This window comes from Centropristis striata, chromosome 21 (genome assembly GCF_030273125.1).
Source record: "Centropristis striata isolate RG_2023a ecotype Rhode Island chromosome 21, C.striata_1.0, whole genome shotgun sequence".
In the NCBI taxonomy this organism is placed as follows: domain Eukaryota; kingdom Metazoa; phylum Chordata; class Actinopteri; order Perciformes; family Serranidae; genus Centropristis; species Centropristis striata.
This window is the reverse complement of record NC_081537.1, coordinates 22,229,477-22,253,816: the sequence shown is the minus strand read 5'-3', so window position 1 is coordinate 22,253,816 and position 24,340 is coordinate 22,229,477. Positions and strand designations below refer to the sequence as shown.

Genomic DNA, 24,340 nt, shown 5'->3' with positions numbered 1-24,340 from the left:
CTTTTGGTGAATCTGGAGCTGACTTAGAAATAGAAGAGATGTTTAGGGAAATGTTACTGCATGAGGCCACAGTGTTACAGAAATATCTCCTGATATAGTGAGCGTGCACCACGCAGACAGATTAGTCTGGGTCAGTTCACTCTTTGCATATCACTCTCCGTCCATTAACTTCCATTTATTTACCCACCAGGTCAGTCAGTGCTGTCGTACTAAGCCTCTGCCCTCTGGGGAGGACAGGAAAAAACCAGAGTCATCCCACTCTCTGTAGCAGATAGTCATCCATCACCCAGTGGATTATAACCCCTGCTGAGGGCTGACACAGTGGCAGTGGGAAGCGGCGTTGTCATGCCGACCGCAGGGGTTTTAGCTGCTTCGACGTCACCAACTGAAACAGCTGTTAGTGGGCAGATTAACGAGGGCCACGTCAAACATTCCAACAGAACATCAGTCCTGGCATCAAACACAGACAGTTTCATCTCTTCACCAGTAAACAAGCTGAGAAACACCTGCAGCTACTGATGCAAATAAATTTATTAATAACATGATTAATGAAATACTTTTCATTATCCTGGAATGCTTTATCTGCATTATTGCAGAATACATATGCAAAAAAAAAAAAAAAGCATTACAAAGGTGAAGTCCCCTTTGGACTTGGTCTGGATATTACAGAATATTTATGGTATCTAATAACAAATATGCAAAATATAAAATTAGGCACATACTGAGTGAATGGTGTATACATACAGACAGAATGGAATAAATTATGGAAACGAAAATGGAATGTCTTACCCTTTGGCTAAACATGGATGGGTTTGATAATAGAGTCTTGTGACAAATGTGAAAGAAAAACATTGAAAACTAGAAAAGAGATCCCATCACAGAGAGCAGCAGGGGAGAACACAATGGCACACGTCTCCTGCTGTCAACATTCATATCTGACGCTCCTTTATGCCCATTTATAAAGCGTTATTAGTGATTTTCAAACCTGCAGTAAAGCTGATAATCAATACAATGGAAAAGTAATCTTTGCTGATTGGGTCTGAACATCAAAAACAAAATCATTAAACAATAAATCTGATGATATTCCATATCCCAACACTGAAATATTGTGTGTATTAAAGCCTGAAATACCTTTTACCTCGTGCGTCATCAAACTCATTACCATGAACACTTTGTTATTTTGTCACACTGAATGTGTATTAATCTGCTGCTGCAAATAGTCCCAGACAAATACCATATTTACCTAGATTAAAAACCACAATGCCACGTTCCAGGAAATCACATCATTAAATTTGTGAGCCGTTTTTAAAGATGTATGCCTTCAGTAGGAACCACTGAGTGCCACAGCCAGGTCAGAGACAGATAATTTTGGTCTTTTATTGGGATTTGTTGACAATAATAAAGATATAAAATGACTATATTTATCCTTGAACCACTGTATTTTAATTTCAGGTTCATATACTCAGTTATGTCTAAGTTTTTTGCTTCTCGCCGCTGCATGATACTCCTATTGTTCGACTTGTTTTGTTGCTGGTGTAGTTTTGTCTTTTTATTTCCTTGCCTCCTGGGCACAGGATGGAAAGATGGAAGAAACAAAACAAAACAAAAAATAGGAAAAACCTTCACTGCCCTGCAGGACGGTACAGTCAGCGCAACTGGGAGAGGAGAGAAGTGATTTGACAGAGGAAGGAAAGTGGAAAAGGAGGGAGGGAGGGAGGGGAGGGAAGGGAGTAGAGGAGGAGAAGAAGAGGCCAAGCGAGGCTTTGTTCTCCAACCCCCCCTTTAGCCCTAAGAAAGCAGAGAGAGAAGCGCTGAAGTGAGGAGTGACACGGACTCCATCCTAATGATGAGCAGTGAATAGCAGAGCAGAGAGGAGGAGAGGAGAGGAGAAGCCCTGTGGGAGATTACCATGCTGTAGGATATGGAGAGCTGCAGAGTTAAAGTCCACACACACACACACACACACACACACACACACACACACACACACTCACACAGGCTGCCCCAGCGCCTGAGCTCCATAGAAAACCATCTATTAATGCTACCAATGTCACTCTCTTAATCCACACTATGAACGCACAAGTTTCCCCAAACAACTGTCGCCTGCATCAAAGCGTCTTATCGAGGTTCCTGCACCACAGAGCTGCGAGGTAGAGTTTGCTTCTTCAGAAGACGAGGGGGCACTCGCAAACTAATTAAGATAAACGACCCGTTCAGACAACACTCGGGCACAATTAGAGCGCCGTGCGACCGCGGTGATTGCTAATACGTTTTTTTTTCTCCCCCTTCTTGGTGAAGTAAACTCGACGAGAGCGCCTCTGCTTCTTCAACTAGGCCAGACACAGAGGGAGCTCCCATTCATAACCCTAAGCTGCTGCTGCTCAGCCCACAGTCACTGTTCTTTAAGGAAGCTTTACTCTGAGACAATACAGTCGAGTCTCTGCAGACACAGAGGTGATACCGCTCTGACTTTGTGAAATTTACTCATCATGCACCCTGTTATCCAGCAGGAATAGCTCAATACCTGCCAGGTGGAGAAAAACTTTCACAATCCATATTCAACAATAAGGATGTTCTCTGTTTTGACCACATCAGCTGAGTTTCCCCAGCTTTCGTTGAATTGTAGACAGTGAAAGTTGTTTCTTCCCATTGGAAAAAGCAGCTGAGAAAAGCATCTCACCACATTTAATAGCTGTTCTGGAGCTTTCAATCAGGGTTGCACAATATATAATTTCTTTATGCTCATTGTTATCTCAACCTGTGCGATAAACATGTTGTGAACATTGCAACTTGCAATTTGAATAAAGCAACAATGTATTGAATCACTTTCTCTCTGTAGGTGCTATTTTGTCTGATCTGCGGTTAGCGATCATCTGGTTCATGAGGATCTGCACGCATCAAAGGGAGAAGAACCAAGTGTGCTTCAATATCTATTTATGTGTCGTTATTGTGATGCTCAACAGTTTTGGATTCTTGATTTCTTGAAATACTGCGAGAATCCAGCTGCCGTGCAAGGTAACCATTTCAAAGCCTTGAGTTTGACATTTTGGCTGTTGTCTTCTTAGTTTTTTGGAGCCGGAGGTGACCATATTTGGAAGAGAAGGTGGTAACCAGGCCAGCGTGGCCAGATTCTGCATAGAGAATGCTAAGTCACCAGCTAACTGACACTAGATAGCTCGCTTGGATAGCAAGATGCTCCTGTAAACATTAACTGTGATAGATGTAAAAGCAAAAAACAGTCTTCAAACAAAATTGACTTATCAGAATAAATTATTATTCAACTCCTCGTTTAGCATAGTTTGATGAACTGAAAACATGAACAAAAACAAGTTTGCGGTTCTTTAAATGTAAACAGTGCTATGGATACAAGTTGCTACACCTCTATTGTGATTAACAGGTTTATCGTCTATTTTACTCTTAATGGGACCAAAACTCACAAAATGAACATCATGCTGTATTGAAGAAGACTTGAAGCTAGTGACTGACAAGCTAAATGTTTACTGAGGTCATAAATCAAGTGAGAAGTAGGGTCATTTTCTCATAGACTTCTATATGAGACTTCTTTTTGCAACCAGTGGAGTCGCCCCCTGCTGGCCAATTAGAAAAATGCAGGTTTTAATGTATTTCCAACGTGCAAAAATTAACTTTTAACCTCAGAATAATCAGGTATAAACAGATCTTTACACACTATGTGCTCAATCTGTGGATGGATATAAATATTAAACAGACGATTCCATCTCACAAGCTTCTGTGCTGCCACACTTCGCTTTTCCTTTTTGCAATGGCCGGAAGAGAACATATTGTAATGTGCGAACACTTAGCAGAGGATGAAAACAGTGAAACTTCCAGCAGCTTGTGAGGGAAAGGACAAAGGCTCTCTGAGTGCCTGAGTGCTGATGATTGGACTGGTGTGATTTGGCTCGAGAACAGTGAGGAGGGAGGTTTAACGAGAGCAGATGAAAATCAAGTCTCCGTACAGTGACCAGAAGAAGTCGTCCCCATCATTAAACAGGGAGGTAAACTAGGACAGCAGTCTGATTCCAGACTTCACAGCCCTCTGTCTTCACTCCCTCACTGTGGCTGGCAGCCAGCCTCTCAGTCTCAGAGCCAAGACGAGGAGAGCTAAAAAGAGCTAATCACACACACATACACACCCATACACACACACACACAGCCGCACTCACACTCTCTTTCTCTCTGATGAAGGGGATATTTGTCAAATGGGAGCCTATTCCACAGGACTAAGGACCACTACAAGTCATTAGGCTATTCACTCCACACAAAGACAGCAAATGAGACGATGTTCAGGGGCTGGAGTTCACATAGGAGTTTACAGTACTGGCCAGCAACTCCGCTGTTAACCCTCTGAACCCCAACAAGCTGTTTTTTTAGTTCTTTTTACATTTTACTTGGTCACTGTGGCTTTATATTTCACTGCAATATATACATCTAAAAGTCCTGCATCTCTATGGAATCAGCACAATCATAGCTAGAAGTGGGAACAAATCAAACTTGACTTTTGAGAAAAATAACACAGTAATCATGAAAGAAATCATAAAAAAAGAAATAAATGCTTACATTTCTGATTAATTATTTTTTTAAAATGGAATAAAATGGAATTTATATATAAACACTTTTCCAAGTGCCCACATGTGTCATGAAAATTTGAAAAAATAAATTGGGTCTCCACATATTGAAGTATTGTCATGTTTCCAGACTCTCCTGTCCTCTCCTCTCTGCTCTGTGTAAACCTCTTTTCAGTGAATATTTGTCACGTGACCGTTGGGCTCAGCAGATTCAATCATGTCTTCACAGTGTCTCTGAGGAGCAGAATTTATTCATTATTTATTATTATTATTATTTTTAACAGGATCTGATTAGTGCAAACACTTTTTGGAGAATAAAGAGATTCTGACAGAAATAGCACTACTTTAAGCTTCGAAAAAAAATTGAATTTTTTTTTACAATAATGCCTGTTTTTCTACAATAACCGAGTGGGGTTCAGAGGGTTACACTACAGTCTTTTTTAGGAGAATATGAACTCAGAATACCTCTAGGAAAAAAGCAATTTTGGGGTTATCATAATTTCCTTCAAGCATCTCTTTTTATACTAAATGCAGTATAAGTGCTGTCACATAAAGTATATCCTAACCTTTAATATAGAAGCAGTATTAGAGTATAAGACATGGCAGTAGAGAGTATAAGAAGCAGATTTAAATTAATATATTTTTAACACTTTGCATGGAGCAGGTTGCGATGTTCTGGATGTGCTCAACACATCCTGTGACTAACGAACTAACAATGAATTTGGAGTTTGTGTCTCAGACACTGACTGAACCACTGAATCACATCTCGCTGTTTTATGTGTGATTGTAAACATTTAACAAACTAAAAGTGGACGCTGTATTTCCTTTCATTTACCCCGTAGATAAGGTCATTAACATTATAATCCCTTTGAAACACAACACAACTAATGTTTTCTTCTGTTTTTAGAACAGATCTTACATGAATATATTCTTACTTCATTTGTCTGGTTTTGGTCCTACACAGGGAGCTGCACGGATTAAAAAATCATGCAAAGCCTTTTTTTCCCCCCCTATTACGCAACATCCGTGGTTCCGAGAACAGTCGCAGCCACATAATCTCTTCTCACCTTGACTTCTACAATATTCCATCTATCATAAAGTAAATATTGCACAAAGCAAATCATCTGAAATTTGGATTTCAAAACACCACTTTGGTGGATTATCCTGTAGTGCATTTTATTAAACCTTTTTTTAACAACTATATATTTTGCATGTAGGCGTTTTGTACACTTCCTGTTTCATAGTAACATTGCATAGAAATCTATAAAACAGGTCAAATTTGGCATGGCTTTGCATATGGAGGATTTAATTACCACAATCCTCCCACAGAGCGGCTATCTGAGTCGTCACATTATCAGCAGCTCTGCAGAAAAAGCAGTGAATCAGAAGTGACTCATCATCATCATCATCATCATCATCATCATCAGCCGGCCTGTTCTTTAGTTGCCAGGAACAGCCAGGATGTAACCAGATCGGCTCTTGGTGAAGTCCGGCTGTGACTGGTTGATCTTGGGCTCCACGATGACCGTGCACTTCCTGCCGCTCATGCTGCACTGGATGGGACTCGAGATGTTCACCTGCAGCTTCCTCTTCTCACTGCAGACAGAGAGAACATCAGAACATTAACATTTATGCAAATAATAAAGGTTAATACATGTACTCTTATTACTGCAGCACTAATGCATAAGCAGCTTGCCCCAGTGGCTTCACATTACCTTCAGTCATAGTTTAATGCACAGGAATAAAATATGCAGCTCCATTAGTGACCCATCTCTGTGTGTGTGTGTGTGTGAGAAAGAAAAGAGCAAAAGTAGGAGAGGCTATTTAGGCCATAAATCATACTCGCTCTCACACACAGCATCATAATCTCACAAATACACCACATTCATTCTCCCTCTCTCTTGGTCTAACACACACACACACACACACACACACACACACACACACACACAAACACACACACACACACACACACACACACACACACACACACACACACACACACACACACACACACACACACACACACACACACACACACACACACACACACACACACACACACACACACACACACACACAAACACACACACAATGCACTTTTATATGCACAGTTATACTCTCACACACACACAGATTACGGTTTGGAGCCATAAATCACGCTTGCTCACACACAAAAACACACAATTGTTCTTTCAAATAAACTCAATCATTCTCAGTCATGCATAGTATCCCACTCACACACACATGCACAGAGACACACACACACCATTATAGCATTTACAGTAGTATTGTCAGACAGAGACTGATACTGTGTATAAAGTGACAAACAGAACACATTTTTAGTTAACATTTTTATGGCAATTTTCCTTTGATATATATATATTCGTACATTTCTGTTTTTTGATTATTGCAATACTTGCTTATATCTTTAATATCATTTTTTTCTGACTAGGTTTATGCAGGCTGTTCATGAACAGTTTGGAGGTATTCCCACATAATAAATGCACAAAATTTTGTCAGTTAATGTTATATATAGGCTGCCGATGCATTAAGAGTGTGGGGGCAGGTGAGCTCTGACCCAGGACACTGCTGTTTGTGTCTCATTTGAAACCTTTTTTGCTCATGTTAGAGGTCACTGCGTCCAGTAGTTCAGTGGTTTTCAGCTGAACCTTGTTGTTATTTCCTGACCTTAAGCAAACAGTTTTGTTGCCTAACCTTAAGTTGCTCTGGATCAAAACTTTACCAACATGCTTAAAACGGCAACCATTAGCTCTTTCAAACAGAACCAAACAACAAATCGTAGAAACCTGTTCATGAGAATGCATTTTTTGTAAAAGGTCATTCCTTAATGGGAAAACCTATTTGGCAATAAACCAGACTCAGCTTTTGTTAGTGAATGAGACTATAAATAAGAGGGAAATGATAGTGTGTGTGACAGAAAACTTTAAAATATTCAATTAAGAACCATGTTGGTTCTGTTTGCTTAGAAGCCACAAACACGACAGTATAAACCTTCAACTACAACCTGAAAATAGGAGCAGCAGCATAATAAAGGCTGTGTTTTAAGTCACTCTGGCTGATCAGTGAAGAAAGTATCTTTTTCCATTTGTATTCAACCTCTACAAGTTAGTCAAATATATGTTTATTAATTCACAGTATATTTATTTAACACACTGCTGGTGGAATTTGAAGCACAGTCTTTTCTTCTTCCCTAACAGGAGTGAGGGAACTGTCAATCAAACCAGTCTGCCCACAGAGACCTGAGAGGGGTCGAACAAGGCCAACATAAGTGGAAAAACCTGAGTAGGTGGACTGTGGCAGTTATGAGTTATAATTAAACTTTTCTGTAGCCTGCATAACAGGTCAAAATATTTGGTTACTGATTATCTGTTAATATCCCTTTTCAGTGTTTTACGAGAACATATGCAGGCGAGTACGCTGCTGTGAGGATGCAGGAGTGTGTGTGGGAGAGAATAAGTGTATGTGCATGATTATGCTGCTGTATGTTTTAGCACACACACTGAAAAAAAAGAAGCAGAGCAGGAATGAAGCAGGAGGCCCGCTGAACGTAATGATCCATATGGCGTTGCCGGGCTGGATTGGCTTTTAGCGGCTGTCACATCTAGTTAGACCCTCTCTGGGCGGAGGGCGCTTTGCCTCGTTTGCTCTTAAACAGGATCGATGACGGGAATCAAAGAGTGAGGGGGAAAAGGCATAAACTGTGAAGCTGCAGAGAGAGAGAGAGAGAAAGTGTAATGTGATGTAAATGTGGAGGGGAATGAAAAGATGAATGTGATAATGAGAGCGAGGGAGAGGAAGACGTCACGTAAATGTAAAGCAGCAGAGAGGAGAGGAGAGGTGTAAATACGCATATATTCAGCTCGGCTCGTCGTGACACACTTTCTCACTGACACAGTTACTGATCCGGCTGCCTCTGTCACTCGTAAACAAATCAATTAGCTATCGTCCTTTTCAAAGCTAAAATTAGGAAATGAGTCGTGAACCTGACGACACGGACTTGTTGCGCAACAACAATAAGTCATAAACAAGAAGACAAAAAAAAAAAAAAGACACTCCTCTGCAGAGTGTGAGCCTCTCTGCAGCTCGGCTCAGGGTAGAGCGCTGATGCTGGTTTCCATGGCAACCCCCGTGAACTGAACTCCCCCATCTGTCATGGCTGCCAGCCAACGGTACTGTGTGTGTGTGTGTGTGTGTGTGTGTGTGTGTGTGTGTGTGTGTGTGTGTGATACGTCTCTTTCTCTGAGCGTCTCTCATCCCGTTACTCCTCCAGCTCACTGAGATGCCAGAGGGGGAAGCTGCGCTGCGCTCCCCGTGAAGGGCAAACAGGGTTAGACTCACATTCACAGAAATATACCCACACACATACACACACACACACACAAACACGTGTACACACACACACACACAAACACGTGTACACACACACACAAACTAACACACTCCAAACAGGTCTTTGACACCTTGCTGATCCGTCAGAGCCAAAGTTTGCCTCTGAATAAACACTCTGGCGTTGCAGTAAAAACCAACAGAACGCTTCATCTCTGAATAGAAAAACATCTCAGATCAATCAGTGTTAAGGTCGCTGGCTGGCCTTTTCCTACCAGGAGTCGGCCCGAGCCAGTCAGAGCCCCGAGGGCGAGCTCAGTCCTTCACTGGACGGCCTCTCCGACTGGAAAAATCAATTCTCTCCTTCTCCCAATCCCCCCCACCCCCCGCTCCCTTTGTGTGTCTTTGCCCTTCATGCCATGTGAGTCCTGACTCACTTGCTCCCATAAGGACCTCCTCTTTACTGGGAATGGTGGAGAAGAGGAGGAGACGGGAGAGGGTAAAGAGAAATAGAAGTTGAGGATAAAATTAACAAAGCTAAAGGTTAGGGCTGATGTGCTCCATACCTCTAAGGTGCAGACAGGAATATCACAGTACCAAGTGGTATCAGAACATGCATTTCATCCTTTTTGTACCCAGATCAAAAAATATGACTACTTGTTTGGTTTTGCTCGCAGCCAATCACTGCAAGCATTTCTCTATGTAGTGAGATGTGTGATCGGCCCACAGTCTGTGCATGCTGTGGTTGACAGATTCTGCAGTTCAGTGTGTGATATATCTGTGTAAAAATCATTTCGATGGAGAGGAATGATAGCCACATTTTATGCGACTACATGATTCCATTCATATGATGAGTATCAAGTGAAGCACTCTTTTTGTATCTGTATTTAAGGGTACTATACCTGTATCTCCGTATATCATAGTAAAAAAATATATGGTTTTCATACCTGCAGTATGGAAAAAAATATTCTATTTATATTCAAATGGGAGACCAAAAATTGGGTTTTCATTCCTTAAGGGGCCTTGTAAATGGTAATGATAATCATAATAATAAATAAATAATAATAATAATAATAAAATAATAAACCGTACTAATGATAATATAAATAATAAAATAAATAAGCAATAATAACGACGACAACGACAACCATAATTATAATAAAATAACATAATTTTAATAAACAGTAATAATAATAACTATATAAATAATAAATAATAATAATAATATAATGACAACAACAATAATAATTATAATAATAACAAATAAAATAGCTAACTGTAATAAAAAATAATAATAATGGTAATAATAAAATAAACTACAATAACATATAACATAAAATCAATAAACAATAATAATGATATCAACAACAACAATAATAATAATAATAATAATAATAATAATAATTGTGTTACCGTATACTGTGAAGCTGTGATAACTCCTGAGAGGATTATCTATATCTTTTATCTCTACTGTTGCGACTCTGAATTGGTACTGGTATTGTCATTTTCAAAATGATACTCAGCTCCACTCAAGGACGAGTTAAAGGGTGTAAAAAGAGAATAAAGAGGGTCCATAGAAAAGATTTATAGGAGAGAATATTCAGAATAAAAGTTGGGGCGCTGAGAGGTATCAGAGGGAGGGAAAGTGCTGCGAGATGAGAAACGCTGAGAGAAAAGCGGGGAGAGGACGAGCCGGGCTATTTTCAGGTCGAGGAGCCAGGATTACCTCCAGTCTGTGAAGCATCAGTCCCTCTTCTGAGTCATCCTCTAATAGTGTACCTGGCTCTCCCCCAAGCTCTCTGCTGCTGAAAAATATATGAGCGCTGCAGGTGGGGGAGGAAGGGGGGGAGGACTCTCTGCAAAGCTGTGAAGACTCAGGACTTTGAGGAGCTGATCAAAGTTGGATCTCTCCACACTTCTAACTATGATGACAGAGACATTTTAGAAGCTACTGAACAGAGCGAAAGCACTCCGAGAGAAGAGTCTGGTTTCCAAATTTCAAACTCACTCCTGCTCCTACAAAATCACTGAGCTGCTACTAAAACTTATAAAACAAAACCTTCAGTATCTGATGTAGCGCATGTGGTCAGAGAGCATCAGGTGACTTCATCATTATTTTATTTGTGCCTTAAATAAGCACAACAAGCAACTCGAGTCTCTTATAATGAGTTATATTTAGATGATTTATATCCTTGTCATAATCCTTTTTCATCGATTATCATGTAGACTAATGTAGGAGGAGGATACTTAGTGTGGGCAACGAGAAACAAAGCAGACTGATAATATGAGACTTGTGATGTTGGTGAGAGCAGATTCTGCAGAAACACAACAAATGCAGCGTCCAGTCTGAAGGAAAGGACCGTGGAGACACAAAAGATCCACACGGAAGTCTGATCTCCTGCAGGTTGATGCAGACGGAGCAGGAAGTGAAGCCAGAGACACAGCACCTCTACACTCACCCTGACCAAGTGATGCCACTTTCTCTCTTCCTTTTTTCTCCAGTCTCCTCGCATCAATATTTCAACTGCTGAGACCACACTGAGATCAAGAAAGAAAATGCACAGAGCGAGGAGAAAGCATGCACACACATGTGTGTGAAGGTCAGGCACCATGGGGCAGGACTGAGGCAGCACAGCCATGCTGACTTTATGACTGATGGCTTGCCAGGTTTTTATCCTTGTGCACATTTCTTCAACCACAGACTCTTATATTATGGATGGTTTATTTATAAGATGGATGTGCTGCAATAGAGTGAAAGTATTACTATATCTATACATTTCAAGGAACCTAGCAACTTGTTAAATATTTGAATGGAAGTGTAACCTTACTCTGGATGAGATCATATGGCGACAAAGATTTCACAGCTACCACATGGTGAGAAAAAGATATTTTTCATCTGATGTTTGAACACAGTTTTGTGCAGACAAACAGGGGTGTTTCAATTACTTCATTATATCCTTAACAAGACTAGTGGTCCTATTTAAAGGATCAATAGCACATGATCTAAAGTGCATTCAGGGCGTGTCCAACTCCACTTTTGCAAGTGGCACATAAGCTAGAAAAGGGTTGTATTTAGCCTCTTAACTAGTCATAGGTGTGTTTGGGGACACGTAACATGAATTAGACCAAATGGAGGGTCATCTCCCGTTCCCTTTAAAAGCCAGGTGTGCCTGCAGCTCCCACCATCTCTTCTGTTTCATCAACAACTCCATTTGGCTACATATAAGCAAATGTACCCATAAATACTGATGCTTTCTATAATAATGCACCTAAATACTGCACCATTGACTTTAGACCAGACTGTACAATGGCACGATCACTTCCTGCTACTTCAAGAGAGCAATGTGCCAATAATGCACCTGATCACACCCTCATTTTAAGACCAACACACCCATGGCCGTACAGATGGATGAAAAACACTGCTTACAACATGGGCACAGGGGTCTGAAACTAGAAATGAAAGTTGCGCTGCATTTTGTGCTGCTTTGCACCAATTGTAGGGGGGGCTCTAACAATCTGCAGATATGAGAGTAGTGCTGTGAGGCTCACCCCAGCATGCTAACATGCTCAATGACAAAGCTCACAAGAGTAGGTTTAGCATGTGAAATGTTAATCATGTTTACCATCTCAGTTTAATGATAATTCTCACAAAGTGCAACTCATGGGAGGGTCACTTTGTTGGATGGTGGTGGTCAGAGTATCACCAGTGTTATTGTAATTCATCCTGCAATTAATACAAATTATCAAAAAGCTGCAGACATTTCAGTTTCAACCATAAAAGGAAAAGTCACCACAGAATGGAAGACTTCTCCGCACAAATATTTAAGTGTGCCAAACATGTCTGAGGCATGTGTAGATATTTAGGTAATGATAGTTGAGTTAAGGTACAAGAGTTTGAATTGTTTTGCATGCCTGCAAATAAAGTTTCAGCCTTACTTTCGAGACAGAAGAGAAAACATTGTACAAAATGCAGTTGTTTAAAGTCCATGTTTCTGCATTCTTCTCTGCCTTCATAGCCGCCCACATAACTACATGAATTTGCATTTAACACCAGACCTGACAAAGCATCTCCCTTCCTCTCACTTTCACACCCTTTCTGTGTCTCACATGGCTGCATCACACGTCTCACGTGCTCCCCTGTACTACATTCACACTGGAGAGGAAGCGGAAAGATGCAGCACAAACCTGCAGCACGCTCAAACTCAATCTGAACCGGCTTTTTAAATGGGGGGGACAATGATTATTGATGGACAATGATCACAAAGAGACAATGTAATATGAGGCAGAATCACCAGTCGGGATGGGTGGATGGATAAAACCGTACTGGCCTCAGCTGCCCCAGTTTAAAGTGTGAAAAGTGCCTGAGAGGCTTTCTGAGAGCAGTTCTTTAATTAGCATCACCGGTTCCAAGTTATACAGTTTCGCTCGTACTGCCACTGCAGATGTGGTGTATAAATAATGGAGAAAATGCAGAGAGAGGTAGAGCTCAAGCAGTTTTGATGTCATGGTGGGTGTGTTGATTTGAGATACAGTTACTGCAGTATGATACATAAGCTCAGTATTAAACATGCTGGAGGGTTATCTGAACAGAGCAGATATGATAGTTAACCCTCTGGACCCCAACGAGCCGTTTCAGGGCGTTTTCTGCTCTTTTTACATTTTAGTCACTGTGTCCTTGTATTTCACTGCAATATATAAAATCTATATAAATCTAAAAGTCCTGCAGCTCTATGGAATCAGCTCAATCATGGCTAGAAGTGGGAACAACTAAAACATGTCTTTGTGCAGAATAACATAGTGAGAATGATCAAAATCATACACAAGAGAAAAAACACAAGTGGAATTTAGTGCCAAGTGCCCACAAGTGTTGCAGCCTCTCCTGTCCTCTCCTCTCAGCTCTGTGTATACAGATTTTCAGTGAATATTTGTCACCAGACCGTTTGTCTCAGCAGAATCAATCATGGCTTCACAGTGTCTCTGAGGAGCAGAATTTAATCTTTTTTAACATGGTTGGTCCAAACGCTTTAATTTTGGCCACTTTTAAAGTGACCCATGTAGAATAAAGAGATTCTGACAGAAAATTCACAATGTTAAGCTTTGTTTTGGTTACTTTTTCTCATGTAAACTTTCGTGACCAATGATCCGTTCAAGGGCCGTTGGAAAGTTTAAACTCTGATGGTAATGCCTGTTTTTACAGTTCCTTTCTACGATAAACGATGTCCCTTCGGTGATCTTTTCAAGAAAACATACATTTCAAAAAGTTAAGTACCACATTATGAAAGGTAAAACTTGTTCTTCAAACTTTTCTTTCTTATAAATACTTCACTAACAAACTTCTAACTAACTTCCTATGTTCATATTTCCTATTGCACTTCTATTTTTACAAAAGGCATCCTATTCTGTTGTTGAGCTTGACACGACAGCTTTAAACCGCAGAGAATAAAATGTTTAGAGGCAAGGAAAAAACCCCAAAGACCAGATCAAATGCAGCACTGAAAACCTTCTGCTGCAACAGTCCTCGCTTATTTCAGCATCAAATTATACCATGAGGCAGCTTTTGCTCGCGGTATATACTGAGCTGATATAGAATCCGGGTGGATATCTCTTTCCCTCTAATTGTCCGCTCCCTTTCTCAGTTTGTTATCTTTTCTTCTTGCTACAGAGAAAAAAAAAAGAGAGCTGTGCTCACAACGGGAGATTACTAAGTAGGTCATTTAAAGAACAGGGTGAAAATGCACTGACAGCAAAAATGGTATTGATTAAAATGTGTATAGAAGGAGAAAGAAGGGAAGAAATAGAGGAGAGGCCGATCTTTAGTGTACATAGAGGAGTGGAGTTCAGAGGTGGAGCTGCTGGAGCGAGGCGGACATCAAAAGGAGCTGAAAGCACCAGAGCTGCTGCTGCTGCTGCTGCTGCTGCTGCTGCTGCTGCAGGCCTCAGCACCAGACACACAGGAGGAAGGTCACAAGCTACAGAGGAAACTGTAAACCCACTTTCTCATCACGCTCTCCAGGCGAGACACTACAGGCAATAATACTGTTTTTTATGCACCGGTCAGATTTGGAGACTTTGCTTCAGTAACGTCTCATCTTCTCCCAGACGAGTGGAAAGAAAACGTCCAAAATACATATTTATGTTTATTTTACTACATTTTGTCTATTTTTTTCCACTAGATTTCTCCAAAAGCTTAATCCTATATTATTATAATGCCTCATTTGCCTATTTAAACATGACATTTAAAAAATTTAATACAAAAAAATGATTATCTTAATGTGAGTAATCAACTGTCGTCCTTTATAACGTTCTTTGTATATGATCAAAATACTTCCAATTCTCTGTTAATGATGTAAATATGAAAGTACTAAATTAATTCATATCTGTTGATTGCCAGATTGCCCTTCTTCCCCCTCTTTTTTCGGACATATAAACTGATATACACATTGTTTTACTATTTCTTTTGTATTAAGCTTTTAATTGTTTGTCACTGTTACTTTTCCTTTCTTTTTCTCCTTGTTTGTATGATAATCTTTTCTTTCATCATGTTCAAACGAAAGTTTGAAATACCAAATACCAAAATGGCAAGTTTCATGGTGATATATATTACTGAAAAATATTTTTACCATAAATCTATTCACCGATCATATTTTATTACACATATTTTACTCAAAATTAGCCAGAAATGTACTTACACCAACAAAACTTTCCAGTTTCATTACTATCTTTATTCTGCAGGTTTTTACAGATCATTCATATTACAATCTTAACTTGATTAATAAAACATTTTATCCCAAAAAATATGGCGAAAGATGTATTTTTAATGGGCGTTGACAGAAATTTCTGATTTATGAAGTGATAAAAAGAAAAAAAATATTTGACTGATATGTCCAAAGGTAATATTTCTGTTGTGGAAATTGATGCAAATTAGCACATATTTAATAAGATTATGCATCATTTCACAAAACATTTAATGCAACTGGGGAAGTTTCATGATGATATGTATTAGTTAAACATTTATCCACCTATTGACCTGCAGTGTCAAACATGTGACCTTCCCATCAGATGTTTTTCTACTGTAGCCTTTGAGTGTTGAACTGGAGCTCAGAGAAGCTCTCCTTGTTAATATGCTAAGCTAGTACTTCTGCCTCTTTATGCACAGTAAGCAAGATCTGGGGTGCTGCAGAGGCTGACTATCAAGGGCCCCTGAGGGCCCCTGAGGTGTTTTGAATAAAATGTCTTTTGTGATCCTTAAATGTGAATGCATAAATATTTCATACATTTATTTCCCAGTTCTCCAGTTTTTGGGTTGAAATCTCTCAAACTGAAAACAAACACACTGTAGATGGTATAAAAGGAAGCAGCAGCTGCTGTTATCTGATGGAAACTGTGAGCAGCAGCAGCGGCTCAGTTTGTCTCCGTGTTTCATCTGCTCTCCACCCAACATGTGAAGATGGAGCAGATTCTGAACTACTGATGTGAAAAATTGGCCACGGCGGCTGAATAGTTTTATCAAGCAAAACTAAATCAGGAGTTATTATCCTGTAAATGAATGTGTGGAAGAGTGTTTGACTCGTGTACGATTAGATAAGGATCTAAAGGAGCATTCAAGTGATTGTGCATTGCATTTCCATTAAGCCGAGGAAAAAAACTCTCTCATGCATGTGAAGGTAATAAATTAACGTGCAGCTCAGTAGCATCTTTACTCATTTGAAATTACACTAATTAGGAATTAGACCACTTTGTGCAACTAATGCACTTATGATGTTCACCATTTTTTATTTTCTATATTTCTATTTTGTTTAAGCAACTACAAGAAACTTTGAATTTGTGGTGATTCTGACGCCCCATGTGGACAGAAGCGGGAGTGTTTCCATCAGCACTACTACATGGCTAAGTTTGCATTTGATTTGGAAGCAAGTAAAAGAAAGTTGGAACAAATTTTTAGTAAAACCCTGATTCCAAAAGAGATGTAATGCTTTGATATTATAAAAACAGAATGCAATGATTTGCAAAACCTTTGCAACCTACATTTAATTGAATACAGAACAAAGATATCTGATGCTCAAAATGGTAGACTTTTGTTTTTTTGAAGATACGATATACACTTAATTTGAATTTGAGGCATTCTGTGTTTATTCACATTTTGCACAAAGTCCTGAATTATTTTAAGAGATTGGTCTCCCCCTAAAAATGACCCCATAGATCATTTGTACAGGTAGCAAAAACAACCCAAATTAACGTTTTAGACTGTCCTCCATCACTCTGGTCTCGTTTAAGTAAAATTACCATTTTACTTTAACGAGACCACTCACTTCTGGAAGTCACATCCTCGTAAATACTTCTTTTCCAACATTTACTTATATTTATTTACTGTTTAAACTGTCTTTTATAATGCCTTATCAGGAAGCTTTATGCCCTAAACCTAAATCAGTGTCTCTGTAGCCTAAATTCAACCAAACTGCAGCCTTTTTTTTTTACAACCACGAATCATTTGTATATGTGTGTGTGTGTGTGTGTGTGTGTGTGTGTGTGTGTGTGTGTGTACTATACCGCAAGCTGAATGATCATATGCCATTATTGGTGGTATTGACAAAGAACAAAGAACAAGAACTATCAGTCGTTTAGCTTGGAGATTTTGTTGTTTTTAGAGTCAGGGTTGTACATTGATGTTCACAGGCCACAAAAGACTAAAAAAGTATTCATGCTGTCAGTTAAGCCAACTGAGAGACTTTCTTTAACTGAGACTTGAATTGGATAATATTTTACTGCAAATGTTCTTCTGAATGCTTCAAATTTAATTGGACCTTGAGGATTAAATTCTCACAACACAAAGAGTCATTTTGGGATTACTTTTTGGATGAAAAAAATCTATTGCCGTTCCTTTTCCATATAATATCTTCACAAAACTGGCATTGTTACTGGCACGACCAACCTCCTGCAACCACAGCCCAGAACCCCTTGCACCACCCCTGAGGAGATGAGGGGGTGGCCTGAGGAGATGAGGAGGTGGAGGAGATGGTAATGTGTGCTGACCACCAGTTGTCCACATGACATCTGGAGGAGCACGCTCCCACAGGACGGCAGCGGGGGAATGACGCCTATCAATAACATGCAAGCTGCTCTGAGGAGTCCAGAGTTAAACAAAAGGACACACTTCTCACCTCCACGGCTCGCTCTTTAACACATCAGTGGGAGATGAAACACAACCGGAAATGTACAAAGCAAAGGCCTGGGTCTCTGGGGGACGCTGGAGCTGCTCCACAGATGGTGGAGGCGAGCTCACACTGCAGAGCCATAAAAGCCACACAGCAGGAGAGTTAAACAAGGAGGTCAAATGTGTGCCGGAACCGGTCATTGTTGTTGCCTTGGTAGCGTGAAAGCAGTGAGCTCAGTCTTACTCACTGATCAGCTGCATGTCCAGCCTCTGCACCATGTTAAGGATGAATGGAGTTAAAAACACATCAGGTGAATCAATATGCTGCAGCACACTGACTCACAACAGAAGCTGCCTCAATTAGTTGCTCATTACTGAAGGGAGACCGCTCACGCCTCCAATTCTGTTTATTAAAGGCAATCAATACGTCAATCAAAGGTTCATCTGTTATCATCCACTGTCATGGAACTGTTTTCTATTCACTGGTGCACAATGATTCACCACCAGGGACGAGAAGCTTCTCTCTGATGCTCGTCTCAGTTTCGCTCCTAGACTTCAATCATCAAATTATGGTGGAAATGTGATCATTTATATAAAAGAAAGCACAAAATTCAGGCCCCACGTCACCATTCAAGGTATTTAAAACAATCAGAGAGTTGATAAATGAATCATTAAAAATGTAGTTGCTACGTAACTCTGCTCATGACGCCGTTTTCCATCTCCATTTTCCATTATCCGTCCAAATAATCAGGCTGCAGACATTTCTACTGCTGTTCTGTTTGCTTACTTTTATCAATCTGGATTTGACGTTATTCTTATTGTGTGTTGCAAAAGACACTTGGAAACCAGATTTGAGCAGTCAAAGTGTCTGGACTGAGATTTAGAAATCCAAATGGAATTGCAGCCCACTATCCTGCTGACGGGACTGAAAAGTTTGTTTTCTTATGATAACAAAAATATGCCGTATATCCTAGAAAGAAAATCTAAAAAAATATATTTTTGTCAGAGTTTGACCTTTCTGACAGTCTGAAGTCTGAAGGGATCACTGCTTACAAAAGTATCTGTTGGAATTAGTAACTAAGACCAAGTTTAAAATTGTGGAATCCTGTCAAAAATCACTTTATTCTACATGTCATTTAAAATAAAGCGTTTGCACTAACCAGATCCTGTTAAAAACATGAAATTCTGCTCCTCAGAGACACTTTGAAGCCATGATTGATTCTGCTGAGACGAACGGTGAGGACAGGGCTGAGAGGAGAGGACAGGACAGGAGAGGCTGTTTACACAGAGCAGAGAGGAGAGGACAGGAGAGGCTGAGGTTGTAAAAATGTAAACTTGTATTTTAAACTTGTGTTTTTTCTCTTGTGTATGATTTCTGTCATGATAACTGTGTTATTCTTTTTGTGATATTTCTGTCAAAATCCCCTCATTCTACATCACCAAAAATAAAACGTTTGAAGAGGCTGCAACCACTTAAAACTGTTATTCTGCATAATTCATTGTGCTGATTACATAGAGGTGCAGGACTTATATATTGCTGTGACTAAATTGTATTAAACCACCTCCAAATATGGTTTATGTCTGATTTGCAAACCTGGATCAATCTGATATCAATCTGGAAATGCCACAAAACCTGGATACATGTGAACAAGACCTTTTTTGTTACATATATCACATTTGACTTAAGACTGAAATAAACCAATAACTATTTTAGAGATATGGAAACCTAAACTATCCCTTAATGTTTCCTGAGCTCCTTTGTGCTTTATCTGACGGAGATGTTTCACTATTTACCGGATCAAAGTCGCAGTCAGAGTATCTCTGTGTGCCGGCAGCCCCGGGTCAGGAGAGTTGATTGTGACGTTACATAAGGTGGGATAAAAAGCAGAAAATTAGGAGATGAAATGGAAGGGTATGGGGGAGAAAGCAGGACGAGGAGGAACGGTGTAATGAATGAGTGATGTGAAGGAGATTAAAGTACAGGAGTGAAGGGAGGACGAGATGAAGGCTGGGACGCAGAATAAAGACGCCTGATGAAAAGACGTTAGGTGGGGAGATTAATGGCAGGTGGGAAATGAAGACAGGAGGGAGGAACAGAGGAGCTGATTAAGGGAGGGAGAGGAGGTGAAGTGAGGAGGGAGTGTGTGCTGAGGCTAATCATAATTGGCCTGACAGTGGGAGCTGCTGTGGTGCTGTTGCTGGGCGGAACATGTGTGTTTGGGGAGGGGGGGGGGGGGAGTGGGGGATTATGGGGTAAATGTAGAGGTCACTGAAGAAAAAAAAACACAAGCTCTACTGTATCTTTAGCACTTAACTGCTGCTTTTATCTAAAGTGACAGTAAGATGGTCGACGGCATTAAGTGCACATACATTATATACATACACTCCTATGGGACTGCAGAGGAGAGAGCGAGTGGTGCAGCAGCAGATTAAATATAGCTCCTATCGTCAGATATATTTAGTATACCAACATGTATATATAGATTCAAAAACTTGCCGCTCACACAGCGAGCACATGCAGCATTTAGGGAGTTATATCTGAGAATTATTCATCTGAGGGTACGATAAGATATGCACAATTAATCTAATCACTTCAGCATTATGCACTAGTGGAATATCTAAAATTGCAAGAAGGTGTAATACTTGTAAACTTAGACTTAAGCTATACATCAACAGTGCACATTCCGGTCACAGGGGGTGGATGAAACATGACTAAACTACAATAAAAGAAGTATTTAAGATAAATATAAATATAAACAAAGGCAAAATATATGTCAAAATGTATCTAAATTAAGTTTTGGTGTGCTGCAAGATCCTACAAATCCTTTACTACTGACTTCAGAAAAGATCTTTGTTTAGTCGAGATCACACCAGGATCAGTTTAATATATATTATGTTCAATAAAGTTTGAAAAATTACGAAAAAAATCCTTCCCTCCTATATTGTGAACCATACTGCAATTGCAAAATTAGTCAAACTATATATTTTTATATAATTATATATTTATATATAATTCCTAAGAATGACAATAATAATTATCAATAATTATTGAATCAAATTAATTATTAATCAATAACAATTTGAATTCACAAATGTTAAAAATTGACCCCTGCAGCCGCTGTTTAGACATCTAAACAATAAAAGGCAGATATTACAGGAAGATGAAGTTGATAACACGATATTTAAAGTAGAATCACACTCATCAGCGAGTAACAAATCAAAGTAATATTAAGTAAAATTTATATTATAGGAAAAGGTAGTGATCAATGGGGAAGATTGCTGACTGAAGGAGTAAAAATTGCTTTTCTTTCAGTATATGCATCCAATGTGTATGACAATTGTTTTTACTCATTTCTACATTGATTCTTTATAAATGAATCCGTTTAAGATATAAAAGACGGTAACTAATCTGTGTTTGGATCAGGTATTTATGTGACTGCCGACGGTTGTTTTTGTTGGGGGTTTTTTCCCCACTCTCTTTTGTGCAAAGCATGTTTTTGCTGGACTGTGGACTTAATTAATTTTCCCTCTATCTGTGTATCCATTTTTTTTTTACAAAAAAAATAAAAAATAAATGTAAAGCTGAGGAAAATATATCAGCAAGACATGATGTAAGAATGGTTATATGTTTTCAATACTAATCTATAAGATGTTCAACTGCTGTTGTTTGAAACTGTGTGCTTAAAAAAAAAAAAAAAAAAAAAAAAAAAAAAAAATATATATATATATATATATATATATATATATATATATATATATATAAATAAATCAGCTTAAACTGACGATAATACAGTTATGGATCCTGGAGAAAATGCCCATCCCCTGGAATATTCTCCTGACAGACTCCAGAGCTTGGCGACTGATGGAGAATCTCCAACTCTGAAATTTAACGTTACATCCACAAGATTCACCAGAACACGGATAGGGCTCGTCTGCTACGATGATACGGACTTCAGAGTTTCCTACCTGTACTGACCAACACATTGCCGGCTCTGAAACACGCCAACATCTCACTAAGGTTTGTTTTAAGAACAACAAAACTACAAAACCTAAAACCAAGAAAGTCTACCCAAAGAGCAAACAATAAGAGTAATTGTTGGGCCTAATTCATGACATGGAAGCAGATCTGCGCTGAGCCTTTCATTCAATTTGCACTCGCAATCTGTTTGTAATTAGCGTCTGATTCACTAAGACGGAAACTAATTATGCAATCAGACTCTGTTTAAATGTGTTTAGCATTTGAGATGGAGGCGAGAAAAGGCAAAGTTCACAGTTGGGATTTATCTCGAGATCAACAAGCTTAGAAGAAAAAAAATCACAGAGATCCTGTAATAGAAACGCTCAGTAATGACGGAGCGGCATTCCAAATATTGATAATAATAACTCAGACTGCAATTAAACTTCAGAGGCGGAGAGTTTTCCATGCAAAACTGATCCTGGTAAAGAGAGTGAACTCCAGTAAATCCAGCGACCCTTTTATCTCTCCCCATTAGAATGCATTTGAAATGAGGCTTAATAAATCTCTCCAGAGTGCCCAATCTGTCAGACGGTCGCAGATAATTACAAGAGTGCAATTTTGTTCACATGTATCTTGAGATTTCATGCCTTATTGCGATGCTGGAGGACGTAATGATCTTTAGAGCAGGCAGCAGCACAAATGACTGCTGTAGAAGGTGATACAACAGAATTATCTGGTCCTCAAAATGTGAGAAAATAGAAGCAAAAGCTTTATTTCTCAATCTCTGAAAGCTGCAGGTGGTGTCCTGAAGTGACCAAATTAAATATGCATGTTAAATTTGCAATGATATATACATTTGAGAAGGAAAAGTTTGAAATTTCTTCTAGATAAATGAAAGCAAAATATGTATTTTTCTGCCGCATACCATAACAAAAGATTTAAAAATGGTTCAGCTGCAGCCTGCAGCATCCATTAGTATTCCTCCAGTGTTCTCGAGCCGAATTTTCTGCAAAAAGTCTTCTCCGCTAAAAAAACTAATGACCCGCTGATTAAAACTGCTATAAACACACAGTTGCATGTTAAAAATCAGTGTTTCAGTGTCATGTTTGCTCAGCTTTCTTCTCTGATAACTTAAGATCCAGTCGTCCGAGCACAAAAATCCTTCATGCAGTTAAAATAACCTTTATTTAAAAAGAAAAATATGGTATAAAAGCCCAACAAAGATAGAATATTTAAGCTGACACTGATTTTATATGGTAAAAATTCACTGATAATCAATATGTTGGCTGATATAGTACATTTTGGATCTTTAATGAAAATAGACCTTTTCTATAGTGCACCAATTTGATCATGCACAAATCCTTAAATTATTAATTTCATTAAAAGTACTTAGTATTATACATTCTAATCATTACAATTGGTAACCAAATCGAGAAATAATGAGAAAAGTATGTTCTGAATCGACAAGCATTTCCTGCATTATATATTGTGTAAAAGATGCTTTCATATCAATGCATATCAGAGAACATGTATGCCGAGACCCATTAATACTGATTAATGGACCAATGTAAGAGTCAGGCTCTACTTAAAACTGCTTAATAAGACAATTTCAGGCAGCTTCTGGCAGAAAACTAAAATAATGACCCATGCACGAAGGGGAAATGACGGCATTGACAGGTGACAAATTGACACAGATCTTGATAAAAATGACGATTTCTCTGGTTTTGAAAATTGTCAGAACCATTTAAGATCATTTAAGTGCACCCTTTGACCAAATATATAACAAAGGTCTTGCAGAAAAGTTACACATTATGCCTTTAAAAGATGAATTTGTAATCAACAGTTTGTGACTAATAAAGTAATTGTTTTAAGCTTTATATTCCAGCCAGTCATCTGTTACTCAAGCTTGTGCCAGTATCTGTGCTTATGCTACATAATAAAAACACAACATGGTAGAACCAGTAGCGTGAACACACTCTGCTGCGTGTGTGTGTGTGTCCTTGTGTTGCTTGGCAGTGACTCTGTGGCTGGCTGCAGAGGAAAAGTAGGTCATTCACACTCTTTCATTCATGCACAACCTCTGACACACGCTGCACATTTTCACACCTTTAAATGTTATCTCTAGTGCGTACTTACACAGTCAGCACGCACAAACAGTAAACATCCCTGCAGTCACAAACGCGCCCATACACACACACACAAGCACACACACAAGCACACACACACACACACACACACACACACACACACACACACACACACACACACACACACACACACACACACACACACACA

At 39.3% G+C, this 24,340-nt stretch overlaps 1 protein-coding gene across 1 annotated transcript in view; it reads right to left on the bottom strand.

Moving 5' to 3' along the window:
• Positions 1-513: 513 nt before the first annotated feature.
• The window catches only part of myo1d (myosin 1D), a 128,766-nt gene continuing 104,939 nt past the window's right edge, over positions 514-24,340 (bottom strand). The window contains exon 22 of the mRNA XM_059324375.1: positions 514-6,182. Coding sequence (XP_059180358.1) covers positions 6,026-6,182 — 157 coding nt within the window. The 3' untranslated portion in view covers positions 514-6,025. The remainder of the gene's footprint in view (positions 6,183-24,340) is intronic.